This window comes from Maniola jurtina, chromosome 18, assembly GCF_905333055.1.
Source record: "Maniola jurtina chromosome 18, ilManJurt1.1, whole genome shotgun sequence".
NCBI classification, from domain to species: domain Eukaryota; kingdom Metazoa; phylum Arthropoda; class Insecta; order Lepidoptera; family Nymphalidae; genus Maniola; species Maniola jurtina.
Window position 1 is genome coordinate 2,485,541 of NC_060046.1, and position 26,594 is coordinate 2,512,134.

The following is a 26,594-nucleotide window of genomic DNA, read 5'->3' on the forward strand; positions in this document are numbered from 1 at the left end:
AATGACGTAGAAATGCAATAATAAATCTTCTATAAGAAAAATTTAAATAAAGAACATTTTGAAAAAAAGATCGTAGGTTACTTTATTAAAAAACCCCTACGGGCCTACAGTGAACGACCGAGGCGAAGTAAAGAGCCTAATCGTGTATAAGTGTATAAGCAAGGTCTTATTATTATTCTAGACTAGCTGACGCCCGCGACTTCGTCCGCGTGGATTTAGGTTTTTCGAAATCCCGTGGGAACTCTTTAATTTTCCGGGATAAAAAGTAGCCTATGTGCTAATCCAGGATATTATCTATCTCCATTCCGAATTTCAGCCAAACCCGTCCAGTGGTTCTTGCGTGAAGGATAAACAAACATACACACACACATACACACAAATTTTCGCCTTTAAAATATTAGCGTGATATGTGAAAGCTCATTCTCAGGAATCAGATCAACAACAAAAACAACGAAACCTTACACCAGACAACCACTTTTTACTCCACGGCTACTCAGTTTGCATTGCACCTTCCGGCGTACTTGCTTCCAGTTCCATTTATACTTCCGTTACCAGGTTTTAATTTCCGTTTTCCCGGATAATTACGGCCCTCCCATGATTTCCGGGTACAATCTACCTTCAATTTTTATACGAAGAATTTTCATTGTTCTTATTTAGTAACTAGCTGATGCCCGCGACTTCGTTCGCGTGGAAAGTTTTTTAAAAATCCCGTGGGAACTCTTTGATTTTCCGGGATAAAAAGTAGCCTATGTGCTAATCCAGAATATAATCTATCTCCATTCTAAATTTCAGCTCAATCCGTCCAGTAGTTTTTGCGTGAAGGAGTAACAAACATACACACACACACACACACACACACATACAAACTTTCGCCTTTATAATATTAGTGTGAGTGTGAAGTGTGATAAAATACGGATACGGATAGGTGATACCCGCAATTTCGTTTGTTTCACACTTTCAAAGTATAAATAAACAAATTAATATAAGTATACCATCAATCGTGGTTGAGGGGATATTTTTACTGGCACATTTTGACGTCCGTAACCTCACCTTGTAATTATTATTTACTTATCAAAGATATTGTATTTCACACTAATATTATAAAGGCGAAAGTTTGTATGTGTGTGTGTGTGTGTGTGTGTGTGTGAGAGTGTGTGTGTGTGTGTGTGTGAGAGTGTGTGTGTGTATGTTTGTTACTCCTTCACGCAAAAACTACTGGACGGATTTGGCTGAAATTTAGAATGAAGATAGATTATACCCTGGATTAGCACATAGGCTACTTTTTATCCCGGAAAATCAAAGAGTTCCCACGGGATTTTGAAAAACCTAAATATACGCGGACGAAGTCGCGGGCATCATCTAGTCTTTAATAAGTGCAAAAGGGAACCGCGCTTTGAATCCATTTTATAAAGACGATAAAGTAGGTACCTACATAAAAAAACTTTGTATCAGAATTTACTCAGAAATTCTACACCAAAATAGAGCAGCAGAATAAGGAAGATAGAAGCCTATCTAAAGTATCACTTTAGTACCAATAATACTAGCACTGGTGTTTCGCACTTGTAGGTACTTAGGGGAGTAAATCGAAATTCAATATCCATTTTACAAAGTGCAGTCGTCATAACGGCTTCAAAAGATATCTGAAGACACCAGTTAAGGCTTTATGGTCACTAGCTGCAGTATAAAAGGAGATTTTGAGTGGACTGGGGGCATTAAAGTCCGGTATTATGCAAAAAGTTTGAGATTTTTCAACTAATGTATGCGCTTCATATTTTTATGGGAACACTTTGAACAAAATGTTCAAAAGTTGGAATTGAAATTTTTGTTAGTTTATTAGGTAGTTAATAGCACTATTTATACAATCGAATTTTTCGTGGCAACTGGTTTAAATTTTTTATTATTTATTATTACAATGGCAACGGTTAATACATCCTGTGAAATTATCATCTTTCGGGTATGTACATTACCCCAAAAAACTGACCCGAATTTTGGGTATTGCTCTACATCCAGTAATGGACACTAAAATGTGATTTAACATCTCCATCCAAACTTGGCAGATAATTTTTGATAGCGGAATACTAAGCCGTTATATTGGCAATTTCTTTTGATATCTGCTTTTAACAGCGATTGGAGGAAACTAATTTTACCCAGCTAAAGCGATTAGTCACGGCGCCTCGTTTTATACCGGACAATTTAAAAGTTACGTAATAGAATCCTATCCAATCATGCTGAGGAGCGTAACAGTGTCGCTTGTTTCCTTCTTTTAAAAGGCCTTTTAACCCTTTTTTGAGACAATCTAAATTAAAATGTTTTAATTGACTTTTAAATTAAAATTCAGTTGCATCCTTATTTTGTCATGGATATAAATAATCCATACTTACTAAATATTATAAATGCGAAAGTGTGTCTGTCTGTCTGCCAGCTTTTCACTGCCTATCTGTTTATTCAATGTTCAAAAAGTTCATACGGGATTTTTAAAATCTAAATGTATGCCGACGAAATCGCGGGTATTGTCTATTCGGTATCATCTATCTAAATATAAAAAGAAAGCTGACTGACTGACTGATTACTGGACGGGTCGAGCTGAAATTTGGCACAGCTATTATATGACGTAGAGGTCAGCTAAGAAAGGGTTTTTGAAAATCAACCCCTAATAGGGTAAAGTAGAGGTTTGAAATTTGAGTCCACGCGAACGAAGTCGTAGGCATGAGCTAGTTTGATTTATAAAGAGAACTAAAATCATGTTTTACTTTCTTAAAAAGGGTAAAAACTTCGTTCAAATCAAGTAAACGATTGAAACTAAATACGCTTGACAAAATCGACTCCGATTTTATTGCGAAACTTTTAAATTGCTGAGAACAAGACAAGATCTCGCACTTTCCCCTTCTCACAGAATTAGGCGTCTCCTGTTGCTATTGAGACGGATCTCAAATGAAATTGCTAATAATGTTCCTCCCTTTCCTGCTTTAAGAGCAAAGAATTGTACGAAGTATTAGCTTTATAAATAACTAGAGGATGCCCGCGACTTCGTCCGCGTGGATTTAGGTTTTTAAGATCCCGTGGGAACTGTTTGATTTTCCGGGATAAAAAGTTGCCTATGTCAATAACTGGGACGCAAGCTACCTCAGTACCTTTCATACAAATCGGGTAAGCGGATGGGTTTTTGGGAATCCCGTGGGAACTCTTAGATTTTCCGGGATAAAAAGGAGCCTATGCCCGTCCCCGGGATATAAGCTAACCCTGTACCAAATTTCGTCAGAATCGGTTAAACTGTTGGGCCGTGAAAAGGTAGCAGACAGACAGACAGACACACTTTCACATTTATGATATTAGTATGGATCAGCTTTTAATCGTTTTTTTTTTTTAATTTTAAGCTCTACTTTTTCGCATTTACAAGAGAGACACTCTCGTATTTATAATATTAAGTACCTACTTAGAATGGATATAGATTTCTTCAATCGGAAAACTCGGCCCGAAGTCACGAAGGTCAAACTAGTAAATAATAAATTAAAAAATACAGTCGAATTGAGAACCTCCTCCTTTTTTGAAGTCGGTTCAAAAGGATAGGAATAGGGTTAGGCATTAAGAGGGGTCTCTCCGTCACTCGCTCCATACAAACGTAGTTCGTCTCTCATTTGAATAATAACCAATCATACTCAATGGAATTTAGTAGAAACGTTCCGGGAACCAATATCTATGCCTGTGGTTTTCCAGATTTTCGTTAAAATATTCGGTTTCAAAGTTGCGCGGTCTTAAAAATTCACATACAAACTACGATCCCCTGTAATTTTAAAACTACATATTTTTAGAAAAATCTAAAACACCACAGGCACAGATATTAGTTTATAGAATATGTCTGCAAAATTTCATGAACTTTGGTTGTTTAATATTCAAATGAAATTGGGGCTACGATTGTATGGAGTAAGTGTCGGAAAGAGCCCTGTTAAGTTCTCACTCGCCTTACTGTCAGACAGAGTGGAGTCATCAGTACAACAGTCTTGTCACCAGTACGATAGTTTATATTTCGGAAAATAGACGACACTTTAGATTTTGTCTCACACATACTTGTTTGTATTGCTATTGGTAAGCTATTGGTAGGTAGGTCAGGCCCCATACTAAAATATTCAAACCCCTTAAGTAGATAATAGATATCGACGGCTTAGAGTGAAAACCTCGTATGTGTAAAAGAAGTAACTTTTCAGGAGGAAGAAAAAACTTTTTAATTACGATGGAAATTTAACCCGCTTTTATGTTTGATACTATAAGATTGTCTGAAATGCATAAAAATGAAACGTTTGTTCCAAGGTTTTCACGCCAAACTGACAGAAGCGAGTATTTACGAGTTTCTCATTTAATGTCATAGATGGCGTTACGAGTATCGAATGAAACAATTAGATCAGGATGTGCGTTGCGAGGTTTTCTTCCTAGAAACGCAATAAAATAAATTTGAGCAAAAATTAATTCCCGAGGTTTTCACTCTAAGGCGACGATATACAGAAGGTAAACTCGTTCTAATTTGAAAGCGAATTAAAAATACAATGATCATTTTCTCAGCGCAAAAGTGGAAAGTTTTCGAAACTGCTAACGATCGGTAATATTCATTAAATCTGAGCTCAGTTGGAGTACAATGTCGCTTTTGATTGATAATTGACTTTTAACTATTTTGAATATAATAACAACGATTTTTTTTCAATGAAAAGTTATTGATCTAAGCTTATAGTTACTCAGCGTGTTGCCGGTGATGACATAGATCCATGGTCGCCAAGTATGGGCCTCATAAGAAAGCTCAGTCACTCAACGGGCGATGGAGAGAGCTATGCTTGGATTTTCTCTACGTGATAAAATAAGAAATGAAGATCTCCTCATTTCTTAATTAAAAACCGATAGACGTTGGGGTCTCAAGGCTAGAATAGCGACCCGCACCAGAAAGTGCAGCATTGGAAGACCCCCACCAAGTAGGCAGACAACATTAAACGCATGATCATCGCAAGAGGGTATTTTACTCTAATTTTAGGATTAAAACAATGACGTAAACTGAAAAACTAATTAAATCGATCAAATAACAAAAAAGTTATAAGCATTTAAATATTTCAGATTAGACAGAGATAGCGATAATAGCATTTTGACGTCACTCCGTGCTAATGCCATAGTAGCTTCCTGCGGTTTCATACAAAAAGAAAGGGATAGAAGACCCTCCCACTCCAAAATTAAAATGCCTGTAACTTTGTTGGACTTTGAAAAATGGAGTTGTGTTTTTCTAACTATACCACTGATATCTACGAGATTTCTGAACTGATTTGCATAATTTTTTTATCGATAAAGAAACTTTGCGATATTGTTCCATAAAAAATTTGGTTTCCAACTCCTCAATTCTGATGCTGAGGGGATCTGTCATCTAACCAATCCACGCGGGCGAAGCTGCAGGCGTCATCTAGTTTTGAATAAATGCTTTGATTTTGAGTTTCATGTTCTTATGTCTCTTTTTGGTTGGATATTAGATATACCTAGAACAGTGGAGCACATACAAAAAAGCCTGCCTTCACTTTGATTTATCATTTTCTAAAGCCGCTTCTGCCAATATCCCTCGCACATCAGTCAGTCGACGCCCCATCAATATCTCCTAACCCCACAAATTGTGACGTTTTAAAAATGGTTTATTCACTCTCCCCGTCGGTATTAATGGCCGCCTCTTATCTTAATGGGGAGGACAAGGTTTGAATGTAAAAACAACCCTAAAATTGGTCGTTAAATAATTATCTCGGTTACACCTGACATATTGAAATAGATGGGGTTCTTCAATTAACAACCATTTTTTAACTCCCGACCCAAAAAGAGGGCTGTTATAAGTTTGACGTGTGTATCTGTGCATCTGTTTGTGGCATCGTTGCTCCTAAACTAATGAACCGATTTTATTTTAGTTTTTTTGTTTGAAAGGTGGCTTGATCGAGAGTGTTCTTAGCTATAATTCAAGAAAATCGTTCAGCCGTTTGAAAGTTATCAGCTCTTTTTTAGTTACTGTAACCTTCACTTGTCGGGGGTGTTATAAATTTTTAATTTACACGTCTTGTTGAAATCGTTTCATTAGTTTCACTTGTTAAGTATGTTATTATTCCGTTAACCTTCAGTTTAATGACAACCTCCCTGGCACAGTGGTCTGCGCTGTCTTATTAGTGGGAGGTCTCGGTTTGATTCCCGGCAGAAGAATTTTATAATTACTTTTTCTCTCTGGTGGGAGACTTCGGCCTTGACTAGTAACCACCCACCGGCAAAGCGATTTAGCGTTCCGATAAGACGCCGTGTAGAAACCAAAGGGGTATGGGTTAAATAAAACTTCCTTATGCTTAAACCATCGTATCTGCTATGACCCTAAATCTCACAACTATTATTATCGATTTAATTCTTGAACTTTGATAAACTCAGAAATGATTCATTCGAATCTTAAAAAATCTCTTCTTAATGAAAATTTTCATCAAACGCCAATATATCTTAGAACTTATGCAAGATTTTCATATTAAACGCTTTAGCACTTCAAAAATCCATCTTGTAAGTAAAGTGTGATACTCAGCACTTGGAATCCGGTTTGAGAGTAAATCGAAATTCAATATCCGTTATTCGGATTGCAGTCCTCATAATGGGTTGCGAGGATATTTGAAGACACCCGTTAAAGCTTTATGATTTCTAGTTGCAATATTGAAGTCACATTGAAGTATAGTCGATGACAACTAAAAGTTTGGGAAACAACTTCCGAACTTGGACCGTTTTTTTAACTCCAAGTAAGTCCCTACAAGTTAGCACTCATCACTTGAATAAGCGCAAAAAAAATATGAGGTCTTGGACGTCTTGGATTCAATTCTCAGCTGATTCAATTGAAGATAATTTCTTTACATTTTAGCTCGGGTAGAAGGTTTTGGTAATATTTCTACCTACCGACGAAAATTTAAACAAAATTAATTTAAAGGCCCATCCGTTTAACTAATTTTGCATTTTACTATTGTTTTTTGATAGACAGGCTACTTTTTATCTCGTGAGTTTTCAGGGGATTTTTAAAAACTTTAAATTCATACGGATGAAATCATGATCATTATCTAGTAAATAATATTGATTGAAAGGAATCATAGATTATTTCCATGCGCTCTCACCTGTTGCGTATATTTTCAAAGGAACCTAATAAAGCTCCGGTGACATGAGTTCAGCTCTCGTCTCGAATAACGTTTAATTTCTGACAGGAAATTGTGCAGTAATACAGCCTCCATGCATCGAGCCTCAAAGGATATATAATAAGTCTATACTCAAAGGGCTTTTTAAGTCTAGTCACCATGTAAGATGGATACTTTTCTGGGCGTAATTGGATGAAAAACATTACATCTACAGGACAAAACAAGAAGCCTAGAAACATCTATTACCTAGTACCTAGTAGTAGACTACTAGATAAAATAAGTAACAAGACCTGAATATGCTTAATGAAGTCCATTACAAAACATAAACACAAGCGAAGCGGGCGCAAATTTTTAAACTTTTCTACGAATTCTTTAATTTTTCGGGCTTTAAATCTTTACTTACATAAAATTTAGCCTGATTTTGATGTGACTAAAGAATCTTTCAAGTTTTGGAGCTGCCATAGAATCGGAGCCCCAAGGCTAGCATTTATGAACCTAAAGACTAATCCATTACTTGAATAATAGATTATAACAAAAATTGTATCAAATTTATAATCGGCTAAAAACGTCTCTGACCACCACGTCAGAGAAAGCAGCCGGCTCCTGTCATACCCACAAGAGGATTTTTTTTTTAAAGACTAATCACACTAATATTATAAAGGCGAACGTTTGTGTGGATGTGTGTATGTTTGTGTATGTGTGTGTATGTTTGTTACTTCTTCACTCGAAAACTACCAGACGGACTTAGCTGTTTGAAATGGAGATAGATAATATCCTGGATTAGCACATAGGCTACTTTTTATCCCGGAAAATCAAAGAGTTCCGACGGGATTTCGAAAAACCTAAATCCACGCGGGCGAAGTCGCGGGCATCGGCTAGTCTATCATAACGCGAACTGGGACACGTCCTCCAACCGGACAAAGCAAAGCTTCACGGCTGCACGTCTATTAATTACAGCAACTAATTACACTAGGAGGCAAATCTTGTCTCTAAAAGTTTACAGGGCGCCTCAGGCATTGAAATATTTTCATCATTTTCTTAGCTCAGCGTGAGTAATGGAAGGCGTATTATAGAATAATTTCCTGACAGAGAATGACCGTTTTGCGAGATAAGCGCGCCTTACGATCCTGCAGCGTTATCTGGTTTCTGGGAAAATGTTGTTTTAAAGATTAATGAACAAAAGCGTAATATGTTTTTAGAAATTCTTGTTTAACTAATCAAAAATTCTTCACGTGAGATGATGAGACCAATATTTTAACATCCTAGTTTTACGCAAATCTTTTGCGTAAAACTAGGATTATTTTTATATAAATGTATACTGTGGCCTGTGTCTAAGTGTGAGACTGAATAACTTAAGAGAACCACAGACAATTCAATAGAGACAAGTGTAAATTAAAAATTTATAACACCCCCGACAAGGAAGGTTACTGCAACTAGAAAAGAGCTGATAACTTTCAAACGGCTGAACTAATTTTCTTGGATTATAGCTAAGAACACTTTCGATCAAGCCACCTTTCAAACAAAAAAAAAAAAACAAAATTAAAATCGGTTCATTAGTCTAGGAGCTACGATGCCACAGACATATACACAGATACATGCGTCAAACTTATAACACCCCTCTTTTTGGGTCGGGGGTTAAAAAGAAGTTACAAAAGTGCTCCTCCATGCTAATCTTTACGACAGTGTCACCCTCATAATAATTATGTATATGAATTTCAGTCTGGTAATTTATTACTTTGCTCATCGACACATGTTTGAATGAATTTCATTTTTTGAAATTTTTCATTCAAAGCTTTCATTCATTCATTCGATGAATGTTTTCGATGTTTGTCATAAAAGATAAACACCATGACATGCAATAAATAAAGAGCAAATTAACACCAAAGAATCACCACAGAAATACAGCGATGCAAACTTGAGGCCCATATAGCTCGTCATTATCAAAAAGCATATCATAATCGTTATATCATAATCATAACAAACCAAGTACTTGAATGAAAGCCAAAACACACACACAAACAATTTAGAGCAAATTAACACCAAAGCAATCACCACAAAATGTAAACAAGAGTTGAGACCAACATAGCTCGTCTCTATAATTAAGGAACTGACATCGCAATTCGCAGCCGAAATACTATTCATTCAAAACTTTAACACGTTAACAGGGCTCTCTCCGTCACTTACTCCATACAATCGTAGTCCCAATTTCATTTGAATATTAAGCAACCAAAGTCCATGAAATTTGGCAGACATATTCTAGAAACTAATATCTGTGCCTGTGGTGTTTTAGATTTTTCTAAAAATATATAGTTTTAAAATGACAGGGGCTCAAAGATTTGTATGTGAATTTTTAAGACCGCACTTTGAAACCGAATATTATTACGGAAATCTGGAAAACCACAGGCATAGATATTAGTTCCCGGAACGTTTATACAAAATTCCATTGAGTATGATTGCTTATAAGTATTCAAATTAGAGACGAACTACGTTTGTATGGAGCGAGGGACGGCGAGACCCCTCTTAACACAAAAGAACAGAGTAAATAGGGTCTTGGATTGGCTTATAAAATGGTGTGATGTTTTATACAGCAGTAGTTTATGGGGCTATAATAATTATGAATGAGTTATTCATTATTAAAGAGAATAATTGAATAAAAATCATGATTTTTATATCCTTATAACATAATTAATTATTAACGTCGCGCTGTACAAAAGTTAATAAATAGTTTTTTAAATAATAACTTATTAGCTTATTTAATTTTGCTCTTTAAATAAGAGCATTATAATGAACTCTAGCCCCATAAACTACCGCTATACAAAACATCCCATCATTTTCTTACTACAGTCCAAGACTCTATCAAGGAACTTACATCGTCAGCCGAAATACTTACTGTTTATTCAAAACTTAAAATCGTTAACACAAAAGAACAGAGTAAATTAGAACCAGAGTTCGCTAGAAATAAATTTACCAGCGCAAAGTTGTAACCAACAAAGCAGTCCTTCAAGAATTACGAGACGTCGACGTCAGAGATCTCGAGGGAGTTCTGTTGCACTTGCTTGCTCTTACTCTTCGTTTACCGTGTCGTATATTATTGAGGCATCATAGTACTTGAAAACTTGAAGGATATAGGGGTAACTTGAGCTCGTAAACGGAGAGGGATAGAGTGAATTAGCACTAGAGAAATCTCAGATGAAATAAATTTCGGTACCAGTTACGAAAGAAACAGTAGTGTGTGTTGGACCTTCTTAGACCCATTACGCATGACGATAACGTCAGCTAAATCACACTTCACACTATAATATTATAAAGGAGAAAGTTTGTATGTGTGTGTGTGTGTGTGTGTGTGTGTGTGTGTGTGTGTGTGTGTGTGTGTGTGTGTGTATGTTTGTTACTCCTTCACGCTAAAACTACTGGACGGATTGGGCTGAAATTTAGAATGGAGATAGATTATACCCTGAATTAGCACATAGGCTACTTTTTATCCCGGAAAATCAAAGAGTTCCCACGGGAATTTTAAAAAACCTACATCCACGCGAACAAAGTCGCGGGTAGCGGGTCAGCTAAATAAGCATATAAAAGGAAAAGCTAACTGACTGATCTATCAACTCACAGCTCAAACTACTGGACGTATCAGGCTGAAAAGCATGCTGATAGCTATTATGACGTAGACATCCGCTAAGAAAGGGTTTTTGAAAATTCAACCCCTAAGGGAGTAAAATAGGGGTTTGAAGTGCAGACGAAATCACGCAAGTAAGCTAGTTTTGAATAATAATTGTGAGCTAGCTGATGCCCCCGACTTCGTCCACGTGGATTTATGTTCTGAAAATCCCATGGGATCCCAAAAAGTAGCTTATATGTCACTTTCCAGGTTAACTATATAGGTACTTGTAAAATATCACGTCGATCCGTTGCAGTGTGATTGGCCAGCTTGCCAGCCAGATTGAAACTTGTAGTCAGTAGTACAACGAATGATAATGATGAAACATAATGTATATAGGTCAACTTTTTAAGATATAACAACAGAGTAAATAAACATCAGAAAACTTGTGATGACAAAAAGTTGTAAATAAGCTTTCAGCAAGAATTACGTCGAGTTTGACGAGCTACGGGAACTCCGTTGCACTTAGTTCCCATTTTCTTTATTTTTGACACTCGTACGGAAGTATGCTCGGTATAAAAGACGATAGTAGACGATATACAAGTGTAAATTAAAAATTTATAACACCCCCGACGATCCAAAGTATTTGAGTTTTCCAAAACATCATTTTCAAATAAATAATTATGTATTTAAGCAACGTTCATCTTGACAGCTTGACATTTGTCTATTGACATAATATTATGAACCTAACGGTTATCTAACCTTCTTTTCTATAAGAAAACTAGAAAAGAGCTGATAACTCTTAAACGGTTGAACCAATTTTTTTAGATTATAGCTAAGAACACTCTCGATCAAGCCACCTTTCAAACAAAAAAAACTAAATTAAAATCGGTTCATTCGTTTAGGCGCTACGATGCCACAGACAGATACACAGATACACAGATACACAGACACACAGATACACAGATACACACGTCAAACTTATAACACCCCTCTTTTTGGGTCGGGGGTTAAAAACTAGAAGGTAATACGTCGGACTCCTTCGGTCGGGGTTCGATCCAAGAATTTAATTTAAATAAAAAATTTAATGATTGATTGAGAGATTGATGCAGTTAAGAGGTGTTGAATAGAAATCTCATGCCAAAACTCAAAAATATGGAATACCCAATAATAGAAAACCTAAATACAGAGAAACAGAGTAATTTAGCACGAAGAAATTCTTTGGGTTATAAGTACGTGACGTAAAATTGTAGGCAACGAAACGACTCAGTTCGAAAATAAATTGCAGACACACCTGCGCAATGCGCATCATGAACGCAGGATGCGAGACGCGATGCGGGAGCGTCCACGATGCGAAACTATACCGTCTCAGGGCATAATGACCTTTTCTCAATATGTCCTTTCTCATAATGTCCTTTTTGTCATTTCTCAGAATGTCTTTTGCTCAAAAATATGCAGATATATACCTAGATTTACCTAGATAGATACCTAGTGATCGGTGCGTGGCGACATCGTGGGAGGCAACCGGCGAGTGGCTGATGTTCCCACTTCGTAGTCGCTTTGGTCACGCAAGTGTGGATGATGCTTTATACGAAGTGTGACGTCCCGTCGGGACTTACTGCACTTGCTTCTCATTTATCGTATCATATAATATGCCTTTAGTATGACGGGAACTCGTAAACACAAGTGCAATATTGCGATTGAAGTGGTCGGTAATACGATCCAAAGGTATTCCAATAGGTGGGTCCACACCGGACGATCCATCGATCCCGCGATCCGCGATCCAGGATCGCGGATCGTGGATCGTGGATCGTGTTATGCCGATCCACTCTTGGAAACTTGCGATCCCAAATATGCGCTCCAAGCGATCCTAAGGCGATCCGTGATTCAGCCAGTCTAACTCTTGTACGATATGGAGTCACACGTACAACGGCGGCGTCTTGCCGTTGCAGCAGTAACTTTTATTTTGCTTAAATGCTTGCGCAAAAAATCTACTTAGTTCTGTCTACAGAGTCCTGCGTAAACCTATGCTTTTGGAACCAGAAACTGCGACTAAAGTCGTGCTGGCAACGGTTCATTTATATAACTACTTACGCAGTAATCCTAACTTTATATCGCCAGGAACGTTTGATACAGTACAGGAGAATGGAGATGTAATACCTGGAAGCTGGCGAAATGAACCGCCATCACAATCGCTACAACCGATGGCCGTCGTACCAAGAAGAGCAACAGAAAATGCCACTACAATACGGTCCCACTTAGCAAGACACTTTGTTACAAACCATACAATAGTTTGGCAAAATGAATATCAGTAAACTAATAGCTCACAATATGTTCCAATGTATCGCGTGTGGTTCCGGGTTCATTTTTATCCGCCATAAAGTCGAAGTCATCATACGCAAACCACTTTGATTTATATGTATCTTGAGCACCTGAAATAAACAAGTTACTCATTAAAATAACCACGTGTATTTCTAACAGCTTAAATGTAAAAAGCGAAATCACGTGAAATCCACAGTAAATATTATGATGTAATTACTTATAATAAAATATATAATTTTAATACCTACAGATAAAAAGTAGCTTTGTTTTCTTACCGGATCCAGTTATACGGCTTTGCTTCTCTCTGTGTTTCTCCCTTCTGTAGCCTCCCGCCAGAGATCGCATTTTTTTCTTTAGGTTCTCGATCGACTTATTCCCCATTTCACGAGAAATCTGACACCAAGCATCATCTCTAACACCTCTATTGGTGTAATTAGAATCTTTGGGATCCCATAAACATTTAAATTCTTTATAAAGCGATATCAAACGGCGACTTTCTGAGATGTCCATGGCGAGGTGGATCGCGCGAACCAACACAACCGTCCACACCGCGCGCATCACGCAACTGAGGCACCTTTGAGGCTGGCACAAAAACCGACCGCACACGGATCGCGCGAGGTAGGGAGCGCGCGCTCCAATACGTGCGCATGGATCGCGCGCGGCACGTCCACACCGCCTGCATCTTTGGATCGCGCTGCTGCCGCGCGCGATCGGAGCGCGATGGATCGTCCGGTGTGGACCCGGCTAATAACTTGCGCAGACATCGGTATTTTTCCAAATAAACGTATGAAAATGTTTGAATATCTCTACGTAGTATGTTTGGTTTTGATTTAGACGGACAAGGGCGTTATTTGAGCTGTATTTGGTATTTGCAATACGAACTTTATATATACCTTTTTAACACGGTTTACTATTCTTTTTAACTCAATACTGACTCTCTTCATTCAATTTATTAAACTCAGTCAATAAACAAATACATTTCACCATTCATTTTTTCATAATTTTTGTAACTACCAATAATAAAGGAAAGGCAAAGGAAAAGAAAAAGGGAAATCATAAATCCATACTATCTATTTGTATACCATATTCTGTCAATTTTGACGAGATATGGTAGAGAAATGCTTGCATGTCGGATACGAACATAGGCTACTTTTATCCCGAAAAGTCAGGGATTAAAAAAAAACCGGAATCCACGTGGACCAAGAACAGACATCTAGTAAGTATTAAAAGGATACAAAGTCATATTTAGCCTTGAATCGATGCAATATTATTTTAAATCATCAGAATATACGAGAAAAAAAAAGTTATTTTATACTATTTTATATTGAAAATATAAATTCAGTGTCATTTCAGTGCGCATAAATTAATTAAACAAAAGGCACGTAACTTTTTTACAGTGTCATTAAACGTCTTCGTAAAAAGCGAGCGCCTTATAATTCAAACATTTTAATAAAACATCGCAAGAAATGAAGCCGTAAGCGTCTCAATAATTAAAAGTCATCATGTAAATTTTGTTTTAATTTGAATTTAAGACGGCGACAATTACGGGGCGTCTTATAAGGAATGAGTGAACGCAATTTGGTGAACGTTAGGCAGATTAATATTGTTAATGGAGTACGGTGTTGCGGTGAACGAATCGATCCCCAAGGAATGATGGCGAGTGAAAGTATGGAACGAAATTCGGAATTTGGTATTTTTTGCCTCGGCCAATTTTTTGTTTTTTGTTTTAAATGAACATTGTAAATGACGGTGTATTTTTAAGTGAGATAAAGTGGGGACATTAACTAGTTAACCCGCCCCGGTTTTGCGTGGGTGTGTATACCTATTCCATAGATAAATATGAAAGAGATGTGTGCACACAATTTGGTGAACATTAACAGAAGTGTCTCCGTCACTTACTCCATACAATCGTAGCGCCATTCTCATATGAATATTAAACAACCAAACTCAATGAAATTTTGCAGACATATTTTAGAAACTAATATCTGTGCCTGTAGTGTTTTAGATTATTCTAAAAATATGCAGTTTTAAAATTACAAGGGCTCAAAGATTTGTAAAAAAAGGCCCAACTTTGTGCTCGTTTTTCTAGACAACGAAGCAATTTAATACATTCTGGAAACACCAAAGTGTTGCGATGAACGATTTGGTTCCCACGGAATGGTAACGAATGAATGTACCTAAGAACAAATTCAGAATTTGGTGTTTTTGTTGTATATGTGTCAGCCACAATTTTTTATCCAGGAAAAAGTTCTGCAATATTTACAAAAAATCCAAATCCAAACAGGCGAAACAGGTACTAAAAATAATTAACTTAAAACCACTGCTCGAACATTTTTATGGGATCAAAATACTAAATCGTTTTTATAGCACACTTGTGCACTAGACCAGTTTGCGCCATAATCCGGTGGAAAATTGTTATTCCGGACACGTTTTTCACGGTCTATCGGTATTCGATAACCACTCATTTTTCAAATTCCAGTGTAAATAGTCCCCGCTAGACGAATAAATTTAAAATCGCGAATGTGGATTTATTTCCATTTCTCGCAGGCACTTAGGTGGGTTTATAAGAGAAATTTAAAATCATAGAGGATACTAGTTTTTCACTATCATATTATTCCTAAGCACGATCATTTATCTTGCTAAGCGTGATTACTTAGATATAAATATATAAAAAGAATATAATATAAAATTTTTGCATAATATATTACTTAAAACAGATTAGCAGGAAGACTTTTGCATCTCTGAGCTCTTTGCGTCGTCTACAATCATTTCTTCCAATTCCTACTAAAATTATGTTAGCACAGACTTTACTTCTTCCTATCCTTGATTATGCCGACGCAAGTTATATTAACTTAACAGAAGATCAGTTAAACAAGCTTGAGAGACTTCAAAACACTAGTATTCGGTTCATATTTGGGTTGCGCAAATATGACCATGTGTCTCATTTTCGGTCTCGTCTCAAGTGGTTACCCATCCGACTTCGCCGGAACTTACATATCCTTTCTATTCTGTACTGTGTATTGTTTCACCCTTCTTCTCCTCCTTACTTGAAGGAGAAATTTGAATTTGCAGCGCGTCCGGGACAAGTTCTCCGCACCTCTAGGAAGCTTATTTTAAGGACGCCTTCACATTCTTCTTCCTTTTTCAATAAATCCTTCACAGTTCAATCTATTAAATTGTGGAATGCCTTGCCTCTCGTAATCAGGGAGGCTAAGTCCATCAATATCTTTAAGAGGCTGGTGAAAGATCACTATTTGTCACTATCACTTTAGCATTATCGGATTTATTGGAACATATTTTACTAGTCTTAATAATAGTATGAGGATTTATTATTTATCTATATATCATATTTATTTATTATTATTTTTTTAGTCTATATTATGTATTTTATTATTTAGTACATTATTTAAATTTTAACATGTTTCTATGTATTTATTTATTTATTTATATATTTATTTATTCTAATATTATATATAAATGTAAATGTATACTTACACCACCTACCTCTAATATCTATAGCTATATCCTTTGGACCATTTTGGTTGCCTGGAAGAGATCGCTAGGTAGCGATAAGGCCGCCAAATTGTACCTATATTTTGTTGAGCTTTGTATGTGTTTTTCTGTACTAATTTTGTGGTGTACAATAAAAGTATATTCATTCATTCATTCATATAATTATTTATCACCACTATATCATCATCTTACAAATCCAACAACTGACTATCAAAGACTGTGCAGTGTAATAATCTATACATATAATAAAATTGTAGAAAAGTGGTGTCTGTACAATGGAAATATATAAAAAAAAAGTAGCAGGGGTTGTTATTATATCGATGCCGAACCCGAAATTGTAATTAATTTTTTTTTTGTCTGTTTGTCTGTTTGTCTGTGTGTTTGTGCACGCTAATCTCAGAAACGGCTTATTCGATTTAGATACGGTTTTCACTAATATATTATAGTAAGCTTCACTTAGCATTTAGTGTTTATTTCATGTCAATCGGTTCATAAATAAAAAAGTTATGTCAATTTAAAGAATCACGCGCGCCTGAGCGTCCGTGGCTATAATATAAAGCGCGGTCACTATTCCACGCGAACGAAGTCGCGGGCACAGCTAGTTTTGAATAAAATTACTATAAACTATACCCGTCGCTAGTGTAAAGTGACTCGGCCAGGTTTGGTTGGCTGCTACTGAAATTTTCAACATCGAAGTGATTAAACAAAGACCCATGTAAAAGTTTCCGAACTGAATTCATCTTTAGCCTCAGTACGTGTACGACAAGTTCAGAAATTCAAGCGGCAGCCAAAGTTTCTCGAGAATGATCTAATATATAATTTACTACAAGTGCTTACACTGTTTAAATGTTATTAAATACCAGATGATGCCCGTGACTTCGTCCGCGTCGATTGAGGTTTATAAAATCTTTGATTTTCAGGGATAAAAAGTAGCTTTTATCTTTCCTCGGGATGCAAGCCATCTCTGCACGTCAAAATTGATTGAACGAAGGAGCCCTAATTCGCACGAGCGTTAAAAAAGCGTTACGTTACAACCCGGCGTTGCACTGAACATACAGAGTGCGCGTTAAAAAAGCGTTAACGTGTGAACAAGATACTTGGGAATGCGTTTGTTTTATTTGAAAAGCTTTTTTAACGGACGTTAAAAAAACTCTCGTGCGAATGAGGCCTGAGCCGTGAAAAGCTAGCCAGATAGACGGACACATTTTTGCATTTATAATATTAGTACATACATAAAGATACCTAATATGACGAACGTGTTAAATATCAAGGACTAGCTTATGCTCGCCACTTCGTCCGCGTGGACTACAGAAATTTCTAACCCCTATTTTAACCCTTTAGGGGTTGAATTTTCAAAAATCCTTTCTTAGCGGATGTCTACGTCATAATAGCTATCTGTGTGCAAATTTTAGCTCATTCGTCCAGTTATAGTTTGAGCTGTGCGTTGATAGATAAGTCCGTTAGTCAGCTTTTTCTTTTATTAACCCCCGACCCAAAAAGAGGGGTGTTATAGGTTTGACGTGTGTATCTGTGTATCTGTCTGTGGCATCGTAGCTCCTAAACTAACGAACCGATTTTAATTTTATTTTATTTTTTGGTTTGAAAGGTGGCTTGATCGAGAGCGTTCTTAGCTACGATCCAAGAAAATCGGTTCAGCCGTTTGAAAGTTATCAGCTCTTTTCAAGTTACTGTAACCGTCACTTGTCGGGGGTGTTATAAATTTTTAATTTACACTTGTATACATTAAGATTTTATAACATTTCACAGCCTCAATCCCTTACCAGTCTCTTAATTTCTAGTTCACGAACACCGCTTAAACAATTCGATCAGTTGTCCAATCCAGTAGCACTAATCTTTAATCGAACAGCCCATTAGAAGTGGCCACCGTCCGTGGTCGGAAGTGGTCCCAGCGGAGCCTACGAAGCTTCCAAGTCCGTTCCTGAGGGAACCACGACCGATAGTGGCAATTTAAATCTGCTGATTTCGTCGCTCTCTCGTAATGAGATGAATTCGATAGTCCGATTAGATTTGGTTCCACTCCCAAAGGTATTCAATCAAATGAATGTGTAGAGACTGCTTAGTTTTTAGTCTGGTTGCAAGAATAATTAATCGACATTGAGTGAGTCTCGACTTTTTTTATTCACTATACTATAAAACCACGATCAAACCTGATGATGTGTCCTTAGACGGCATGAATAAGATAGAATAGATTTTTATTCAAATAAACTTTTACAAGTGCTTTTGAATCGTCAAAATAATCTACCACTGGTCCGGAATGCCGTTCCTACCGAGAAGAACCAGCAAGCATGCGTTTGCCTAGATCCTAGACGGTGCCTATTCACTCTGGTGTTAAAAATACCTGGGTTGGCAGGAAACACTGATCTCGGAAGAGTTTTCCAAGCCTTAGCCGTACGTATAAGAACTTTGCTTTTTATAATAAGTAATATATTATGTATTGATGATGCTTCTTTTTTATCACTTACTTATTTTTGCTGCTACTTACAGAGGACACGATCCGGTAAATTATATTAATTCAAAAAAAGACCCGTACGAATAGAAATCGGTAAAGAACCTGTGAGTTAAATATGCAAATATTGAAACATTCGGCGTGACGCTGCTGAATTTAATAAAACATTCATTCGTTCATTACAGCTCACTGAGCCCCGGGGATAATGCGCTCGCTCGCTGAGCGCGCGGATTCCTTATACACTTTGTATATTCGCTTCCATGATTCTAGAACATTCTTCACGTGACTATTCAATGTGCGAGCGAAAGTTTGATGTTGCTTTTATAGCCGGAAGCTTTTTATCTTTGGTCATTGCATATAGAACAACAATGCGATTTTTTTATGCCCGTCTGTCTGTCTGTCCCCGTCGTCCATCCGTCGTGTCTGCCACGAAAATCTATAGAGTACTTCCCGTTGGCCTGAAATCATGAAATTTGGCAGGTAGGTAACCACAAATTCACGGTTTTCGGATTTATTCCTGTACCTACTTGTGCCATAAGGCCTACCTACCTGCCAAATTTCATGATTCTAGGTCAACGGGAAGTACGGACGGACGGACAGACAGACTGACAGACAGACAACAAAGTGATCTTATGAGGGTTCCGGTTTACCTTTTGAGGTACAGAACCCTTAAAAAATTGAAATGCGTTTCAATTTTCTTTAAGATAACTATGCCAAGTGGGGTATCAAATTATGAAAGTACTACATTCTAAAACAGATTTTTATTTATTTTCATGCATCTAGTTTTTGATTTATCTTGCAAAACGTCGGAAAAAATACCCGAGCACGGAATCTTCGGTTCGCGAGTTTGACTCGCACTTCGCTGGTTTTTTTTTTCATTATAACACAACTTGGCACCAACCTATTATGTGATTGAATATACCTAAATCCTCCTATTCAGGAGGGGGGGGGGGGGGGTCTGGGGTTCCATCATAAACATCGGTCAGCGTGGTGGACTATTGCCTAATCTCTTCTTTTTCTGAGAGGACACACGGACTTAGTAATGGACTGATGATGGGTTGAGACAATGATAATAATGATGATATACAGAATAACAAAAATGCACATAAGTATACAAATAAATCTAAATCCTAATTAGATAATCCTATAGAATATGCCTCTACCCTATATGAGATTTGAACATGTACTTAATAACGAAAATACATAAGTCTTAATCCTATTTTGATCATAATATAGAATATACGTCTCTACCCTGTATGGGATTTGAACTCAACGCTAATCCGCAATCTGAATATGTAAATATTTGCTCATTCAATGCGAAATTGCTGATTTTTAGTAAACATGCAATCGGCTAGTCCAGCTCACCGATCTTTGGAAATAATTTGCTCCCTAACTGTGTTTCCCTAACTGCACTCATATTATAAGTAGGTACGTAAAGATTGTGCTGCTTTTGTAGGTATATTGCCTGAAACTACAAAAAAAGACATAGTTAGAATTCCTAAATTATTGTATCATACACATATAAAATGATGTATTCTTCATTTCAGTGCTCTCTTTCCATTAATCACATAATGGTAGAAGATTTTTCGGAATAATAGTGTGGTGGTTTTCCAGATCCTTACAAAAAAATGATAGCCAACTGAGTATTTACAATAGGACTACCGTAGGTATGTCAAAGTTTGTAAAAAAGTGTTATTTCTTATACGATGGCACTACGGAACCCTTCATGTGCGAGTCCGACTCGCACTTGACCTATTTTCAAATACCAGATCTGCACGATGTTGAAGTTACTAATAAACTGTTTAACATGAGAATTTTATATTTAGTGTACTCGTAACAATTTCTCTGCACGTTTCTTTTATCGCGTCGTATTATGTAAAAAGCTCGACGCCCTGTCACGTGTTTTAATTAAGATCCTGCACACGCCCCGCAGTCTGGGCAAGCACTCCAGTGATTTTACCACCCCTACTCACACTCATACAACAATATAGTGTCACCAAGTCCTGTACTTATTTTTACGTAGCCACTAGAATACTTACGTTTACGTGTTACATACTTACGTACGCGCGGTTACGTATGTTATGATTTTTACAATGGTGCTAATTAAGTCACACTGTTCTACACAATCTTTAAACTAAGTTATATAATACTATTCTTTTTCCTCAGGGATCATTGTGAAAGGGATATAGCAATACGTTTGAACCTGACATTTTTTAAGACTGTGTAAATAAATACCATTTTACCTTTAAAATAGTAAAATTCACACGTATGCGAGAGTAAAAGCATCCCTAAAACGCCGACACATATTTTACCTAAGCGTTTCCGTGTTTAAAAATGGCCGCCAAAACATACGTGAAATATGGAGTAAGGGGGAAACGTCGGGATCGGGTGGTGAATAAATCGGGACCTTGGAGGTAGGAAACTAGGACTTATGTCAAGAGGCAGATGTTTGTGATGTTGACTTGTTCGGATGTGACAGACATCCCTGTACGGTGGGGATTTGTGTGTCATGATTGCGGGATGGTTAGTTACGCAATGGAGTCGCAATAACAGTAGCTTTGATATGACGATTGAAATAAAGTTCAGAATAGCGCAATTCATATTGAGAACTTCATTTCGGCGTTGGCTAATTTAACTGAAACTAAAATTTTAAATTAATACGAAAGTGTGTCTGCCTGTCTGCTAACATTTATCGGCCCGACAATATTATAGTTCCCACGGGATTCTTAAAAGCCCAACCATAACTGATTTACTTATACGAAATTTCAGTGCAGAGGTAGCGGTAAAGACAGTTTCTATCCCTGGGACAAATATAGACTACTTGCTGTCCCGGAAAATCAAAAACTCCAAGGGATTTTTAATAACGTAAATTCACCTGAAAATATTTTCCGGGATAAAAAGTAGCCAATGAGTTAATCCAGAGTATAACCTATCTCCTTTCTAAATTTCAGCCAAATCCATATAATATCAGTTTTTGCGTGAAGGAATAACAAACATACACACAAACTATCGCCTTTGTAATATTAGTGTGAAGTGTGAATATATACGAGTATATATAATGACTGATGTCTATTTGCATAAAATCTGTGATGGCAGTCGCAAATGACCCGCGTTTCCATATCGCCCGCCTCTGAGCCTAGTAACCCACTGGCATGCTCCGAATATGTACGGATCATTTTTAAGGGCTGGAACAAACAAAACGCGAGACAGCATGCATTGCTAGACGCTAAAGGCCGATTCACACCAATTGCGTGCTGCATAGTGCTCATACACATCACTTAACTGATTAGGAGGTCGTCCCCCTGCACACTGGTAACTGTCTGACTTTAGAAGTAAGTGGCTACAGGGTATGGCAAATGATTTGATCAAAAAGCAGCGTAGAGGAAGAAAGTTGATGCATCGCAAGAAATAAGAATCAACTGACCAACCTAACTTAAAAATAGTTACTGCACATATTTGCTTAAGTTTTAAATAACTGTTACATTAATTAACTAACAATTTTTTTTTGTTTAGATACAAGTTAGCCCTTGAGTGCAATCACAACTGATGGTATGTTATGATTCAGTCTAAGATGGAAGCAGTTTTCATTAAACCTATACTCCTTTGGTTTCTACACGGCTCGTACCGGAACGCTAATTTGCTTGGCGGCTAGACTTTTGCTTTTCAATTCAACAATTGACAATCAAAAAGCATGCAATGGTGCCTATTTGAATAAATGGCTTTGGCTTTAACTTTGACTTTGTCTTTGATTTCACTGCTTCCTGTGCATGCTAACGATGACGCGACAGGAGCACAGCTACAAAGCTTGTGCAGCCTTTATACAATTTCTACCACATCTAGGAGCCACATAGGACTCGCACACGTCACGCTGCTATCTCGCGTTATGTGTGTTTCAGGCCCTTTTGTTTTAAGCACCTGCTGTCTATTGTTTGTGTTGATTCGTTATTTACATTGTTTGATGTTTCGTCGACATATTTTTGGAGGCATTAGGAATCAACACCTTTCATGTTCCACGATTATTTATTATCACGCAACTTCTTTTGTTATAATATTTATCTTAAACTAGAGGATGCCCACGACTTCGTCCGCGTGGATTTAGGTTTTTAAAGATCCCGTGGGAATTGTTAAATTTTCCGGGATAAAAAGTAGGTTATATAAGCTAACCCTGTACCGAATTTCGTCAGAATTGGTCAAACTGTTGAGCCATGAAAAGGTAGCAGACAGACAGACAGACAGGCACACTTTCGCATTTGTAATATTAGTATGGATTTTATTCAATGAGGCTGACCTTTTTAGTTCATAACATTACTATACATATTTAGGTACTTCTACTTATATCTCCCATACATCTTTCAAAATCTTTGAACCTTTTGAGGCTGTTCCTAACCTACATCCTCCTCCTTCATCTTCCTACCATCGTATCGCAAGGCATCGTCAAGGTCTGCATCCGTACGTAGTTGAAATTCCTCGGACACGTATGAAGTGATTTGCTTCCTCGTTTCTGATTCGAACCGCTAGAGTATGGAACGCCCTTCCGGCATCAGTTTTCCGTCCACTTTTGATATGGGTGCCTTCAAGTCAAGAGTGAATAGGTGTCTTATAGGTAAGCGCACTCCATCTTAGGCTGCATCATCGCTTACCTTCTAGCGGATTTGTAGCCAAGCGCTAGTCTATAAATTAAAAAAGAAAATATCTAAAGTTTCTAATAACTTGTCTATTATCTTTTTATGAAGGTATATAGCTATTATTTCTGGTGTTAAATAATATTCGTTTCACTTGATATCAAACTAGATATATTTTTGTGATTTTTTGACGTACTCTATTAAAATGAGAACGATAACAACGATAACGATAACATAATATACTAAAATCTTTGGAATAGTTTGGGATACACAAGCATAGACTGCCAAAATCAGCAGATGGGTAATAAAAAGCTATCTATTCTGAAAAAATCTAAGTCACCTGCAACTAACCGGGGGGGTGCTATATCATAACCTAGTAACCTACTAGCACGCTTCAAAATATGTGTGGGGTCATTTTTAACGGCCGCCGTCTGTTGTCTGTGTTCATTTGTTATTTATCTTGTTTGATCTAACATTTTTAGGTCATATTTGTACTACCCGATTCATTGTCATGTATTTTTATTTTAGTTTGAAAAATTTTCATCGATCTTATTTTATTTTTTTTTGATTTAGTAGGTAATAAATATATTGAAACTTTTATTTAAAACTAAAATTTATTACATTAAATTTTGCTTTTTCTAACTATTCATTACAGTTACATTTACGCTGCCTTGAATTTATGGTGTTTGATATAATCATAAGATACTTGAAAATCACAACATTGTAATCTCAATTTGAGTTCTAATATGAATTAAGTTCTGGAAAATCTGAAGTTTAAAAATAGCAAATAACAGTTTTATGCACACAAAAAACACACACACACACACGTACACACTACAGTAACATATTTTGTAATACATGCATGTGCTTATGCATATATGCAAATATATTGCATAAGTCTACCAACACAGTACATAAGAGCGATGTTAAGTTGAAAAAGAAATGATAAATTTCGAGAGAAGTTATAAGACAGAAGATTCGAGAAATATGCAGCGAAATTGCATATTTAAATATATTACACATTTGTATAATTTAAAGCTAAAAATATACAAGGCGAGCTTCACTTTCAGCCCCCGTGCCTTGGTGGCATTAACTTTACAACTTGTAGCACAACAAGTTGCGTGGAAAATCACTGTTTTCCCTTGTATGCTCCTCCAATCCGCAGACTGCGAGGCACGTACAGGATCTTAATTAAAACACGTAACATGAGCGTGATATTACTTAAAGCACACGATACGATATTACAGCGATAGGACCTTTAAAGTGTGTTAGTTATCAGCTGACTTCCAAAAGTAATGAAGAGGTTTTCAATTTAAAGTGTTAATTTTACATAATTAGGTATTCCATGACTCCGTGAATCCATAAGCCGGCCGGTATTTGTTTCGATTATTGTAATTTTTATTTCTAATATTTTATCGTGCCAGCGCTTTAGTTTTTTAGTGCAGGTTTTTTCAATGCAGATTTTCCTTGGTTACAAGAGTTACAAGACATGAATGTTCGTTTTAAATCTAAAATTCCTTATTTTTCTTTTACCATAGCATTGACACGCAAAACTTATGCTACAATTAAATCGTAACATTGCACGATTCTGTAATATAGTGCAAGTCGTATCGTAATCGAGTCGTCAGAACTAAAGCGCCCTAAGGCGATCTACAGCGGAATTTCCACATTAAATATTCACGAGGTATTAGAGGATAGAGTGTTAAAATATTATGTCGCTTGCTGAAGCTTCTAAATCATTGTTAATATTGTATAAAGTCCGCACCAATTACGTCTACGCCGTCGAGCTTAAGGTTTTAAGCTATTTGATACATTTTGAGGCAGCCACGAAGCACTACTTACGAGATTATGGTAACGTAATACTAATAAATTAGCAGTTTAATCTATAGTCGTACGTAGGTGGTATTTGGTATATTAATGCCGTTGTGCGTTGTGAGTATTGGGCCAACATGTTGGTCCAAAGTGCTCTGGCCAATGTGTATTTTATACACACCAGTAAGAATAGGTTGACCCAATGAGTTGGCCCAACGCTTCGAGCCAATATATATTAGGGCCCTTCTATAATACTGTATTAAGTAGAAAATTCGCTGAGTATCTAGATAAATAAATATTATTATGAAAATTGTATCTATTGTGAAAACATGTAATACTTAGGTACCTATTATAAATCATTTCATTTCATTGCATTATATTTACTTGTAATAGGATATGAGGGTTTCCATATTATAATAATAATGTATTCTTCATCGTGATACGGCGTACGAACGTTTTGTATTACGGAACGTTTAACAAGATATCATCCATTTTCGTTCATAAATATAGAAGAGTATAATAATATTATTTGTTCGCAGAAAAATAGAGGTATTTGTTTTTACTCTTTATAATTTCTTTAATTATTATAAAATTTTGTCTTTATATTGATTGGTACAACGCAAAACTCACTGAACCAACTTAGACGAGACAACTTAAGTTAGACTAACGCTGTGACTGTGTTTGATCAAAATCGATTAAGTAAAACCCAAAACACACAGTTGCACAAAACAGTTAATAAAGATCTAATATGATCATGTACCTCCTACTTCTAATATCTATAGATGTCCTTTGTACCACTTTGGTTGCCTGGAAGAGATCGCTAGGCCATTATTGGATAAGGCCGCCAAATACCTGCCTATATTTTTGTTTTGCTTTATATTAGGTGTTTTTTCTGTATTAATTAGACTTGCAACGAATATTCGGTTACTATTCGGTATTCGGCCTATTCGGCTGCTTTTATTATATTCGGCCGAATACCGAATATCTACATATTATTCGGCCGAATACCGAATACTTAAATAATATATTTTGTCATAGAGAAATAATTGGTAAAATTAAAAATTAAAATCGATTGATTACGTATATATTCATATTTTCATTTC

General features: G+C 36.7%; 2 protein-coding genes across 4 annotated transcripts in view; both read right to left on the reverse strand.

Annotated features, from left to right (window-relative positions):
• Positions 1-26,594, reverse strand: part of LOC123874153 (acetylcholine receptor subunit beta-like 2) — a 62,274-nt gene that overhangs the window by 2,872 nt on the left and 32,808 nt on the right. The gene's annotated exons all lie outside the window — the stretch shown is intronic.
• Positions 12,755-13,822, reverse strand: LOC123874157. The gene is made up of 2 exons (XM_045919366.1): positions 13,353-13,822; positions 12,755-13,187 (listed from the first exon to the last, which is right to left on the reverse strand). The coding sequence occupies exons 1-2, from the start codon at positions 13,633-13,635 to the stop codon at positions 13,072-13,074; spliced, it is 399 nt and encodes a 132-aa protein (XP_045775322.1). The 5' UTR covers positions 13,636-13,822; the 3' UTR covers positions 12,755-13,071.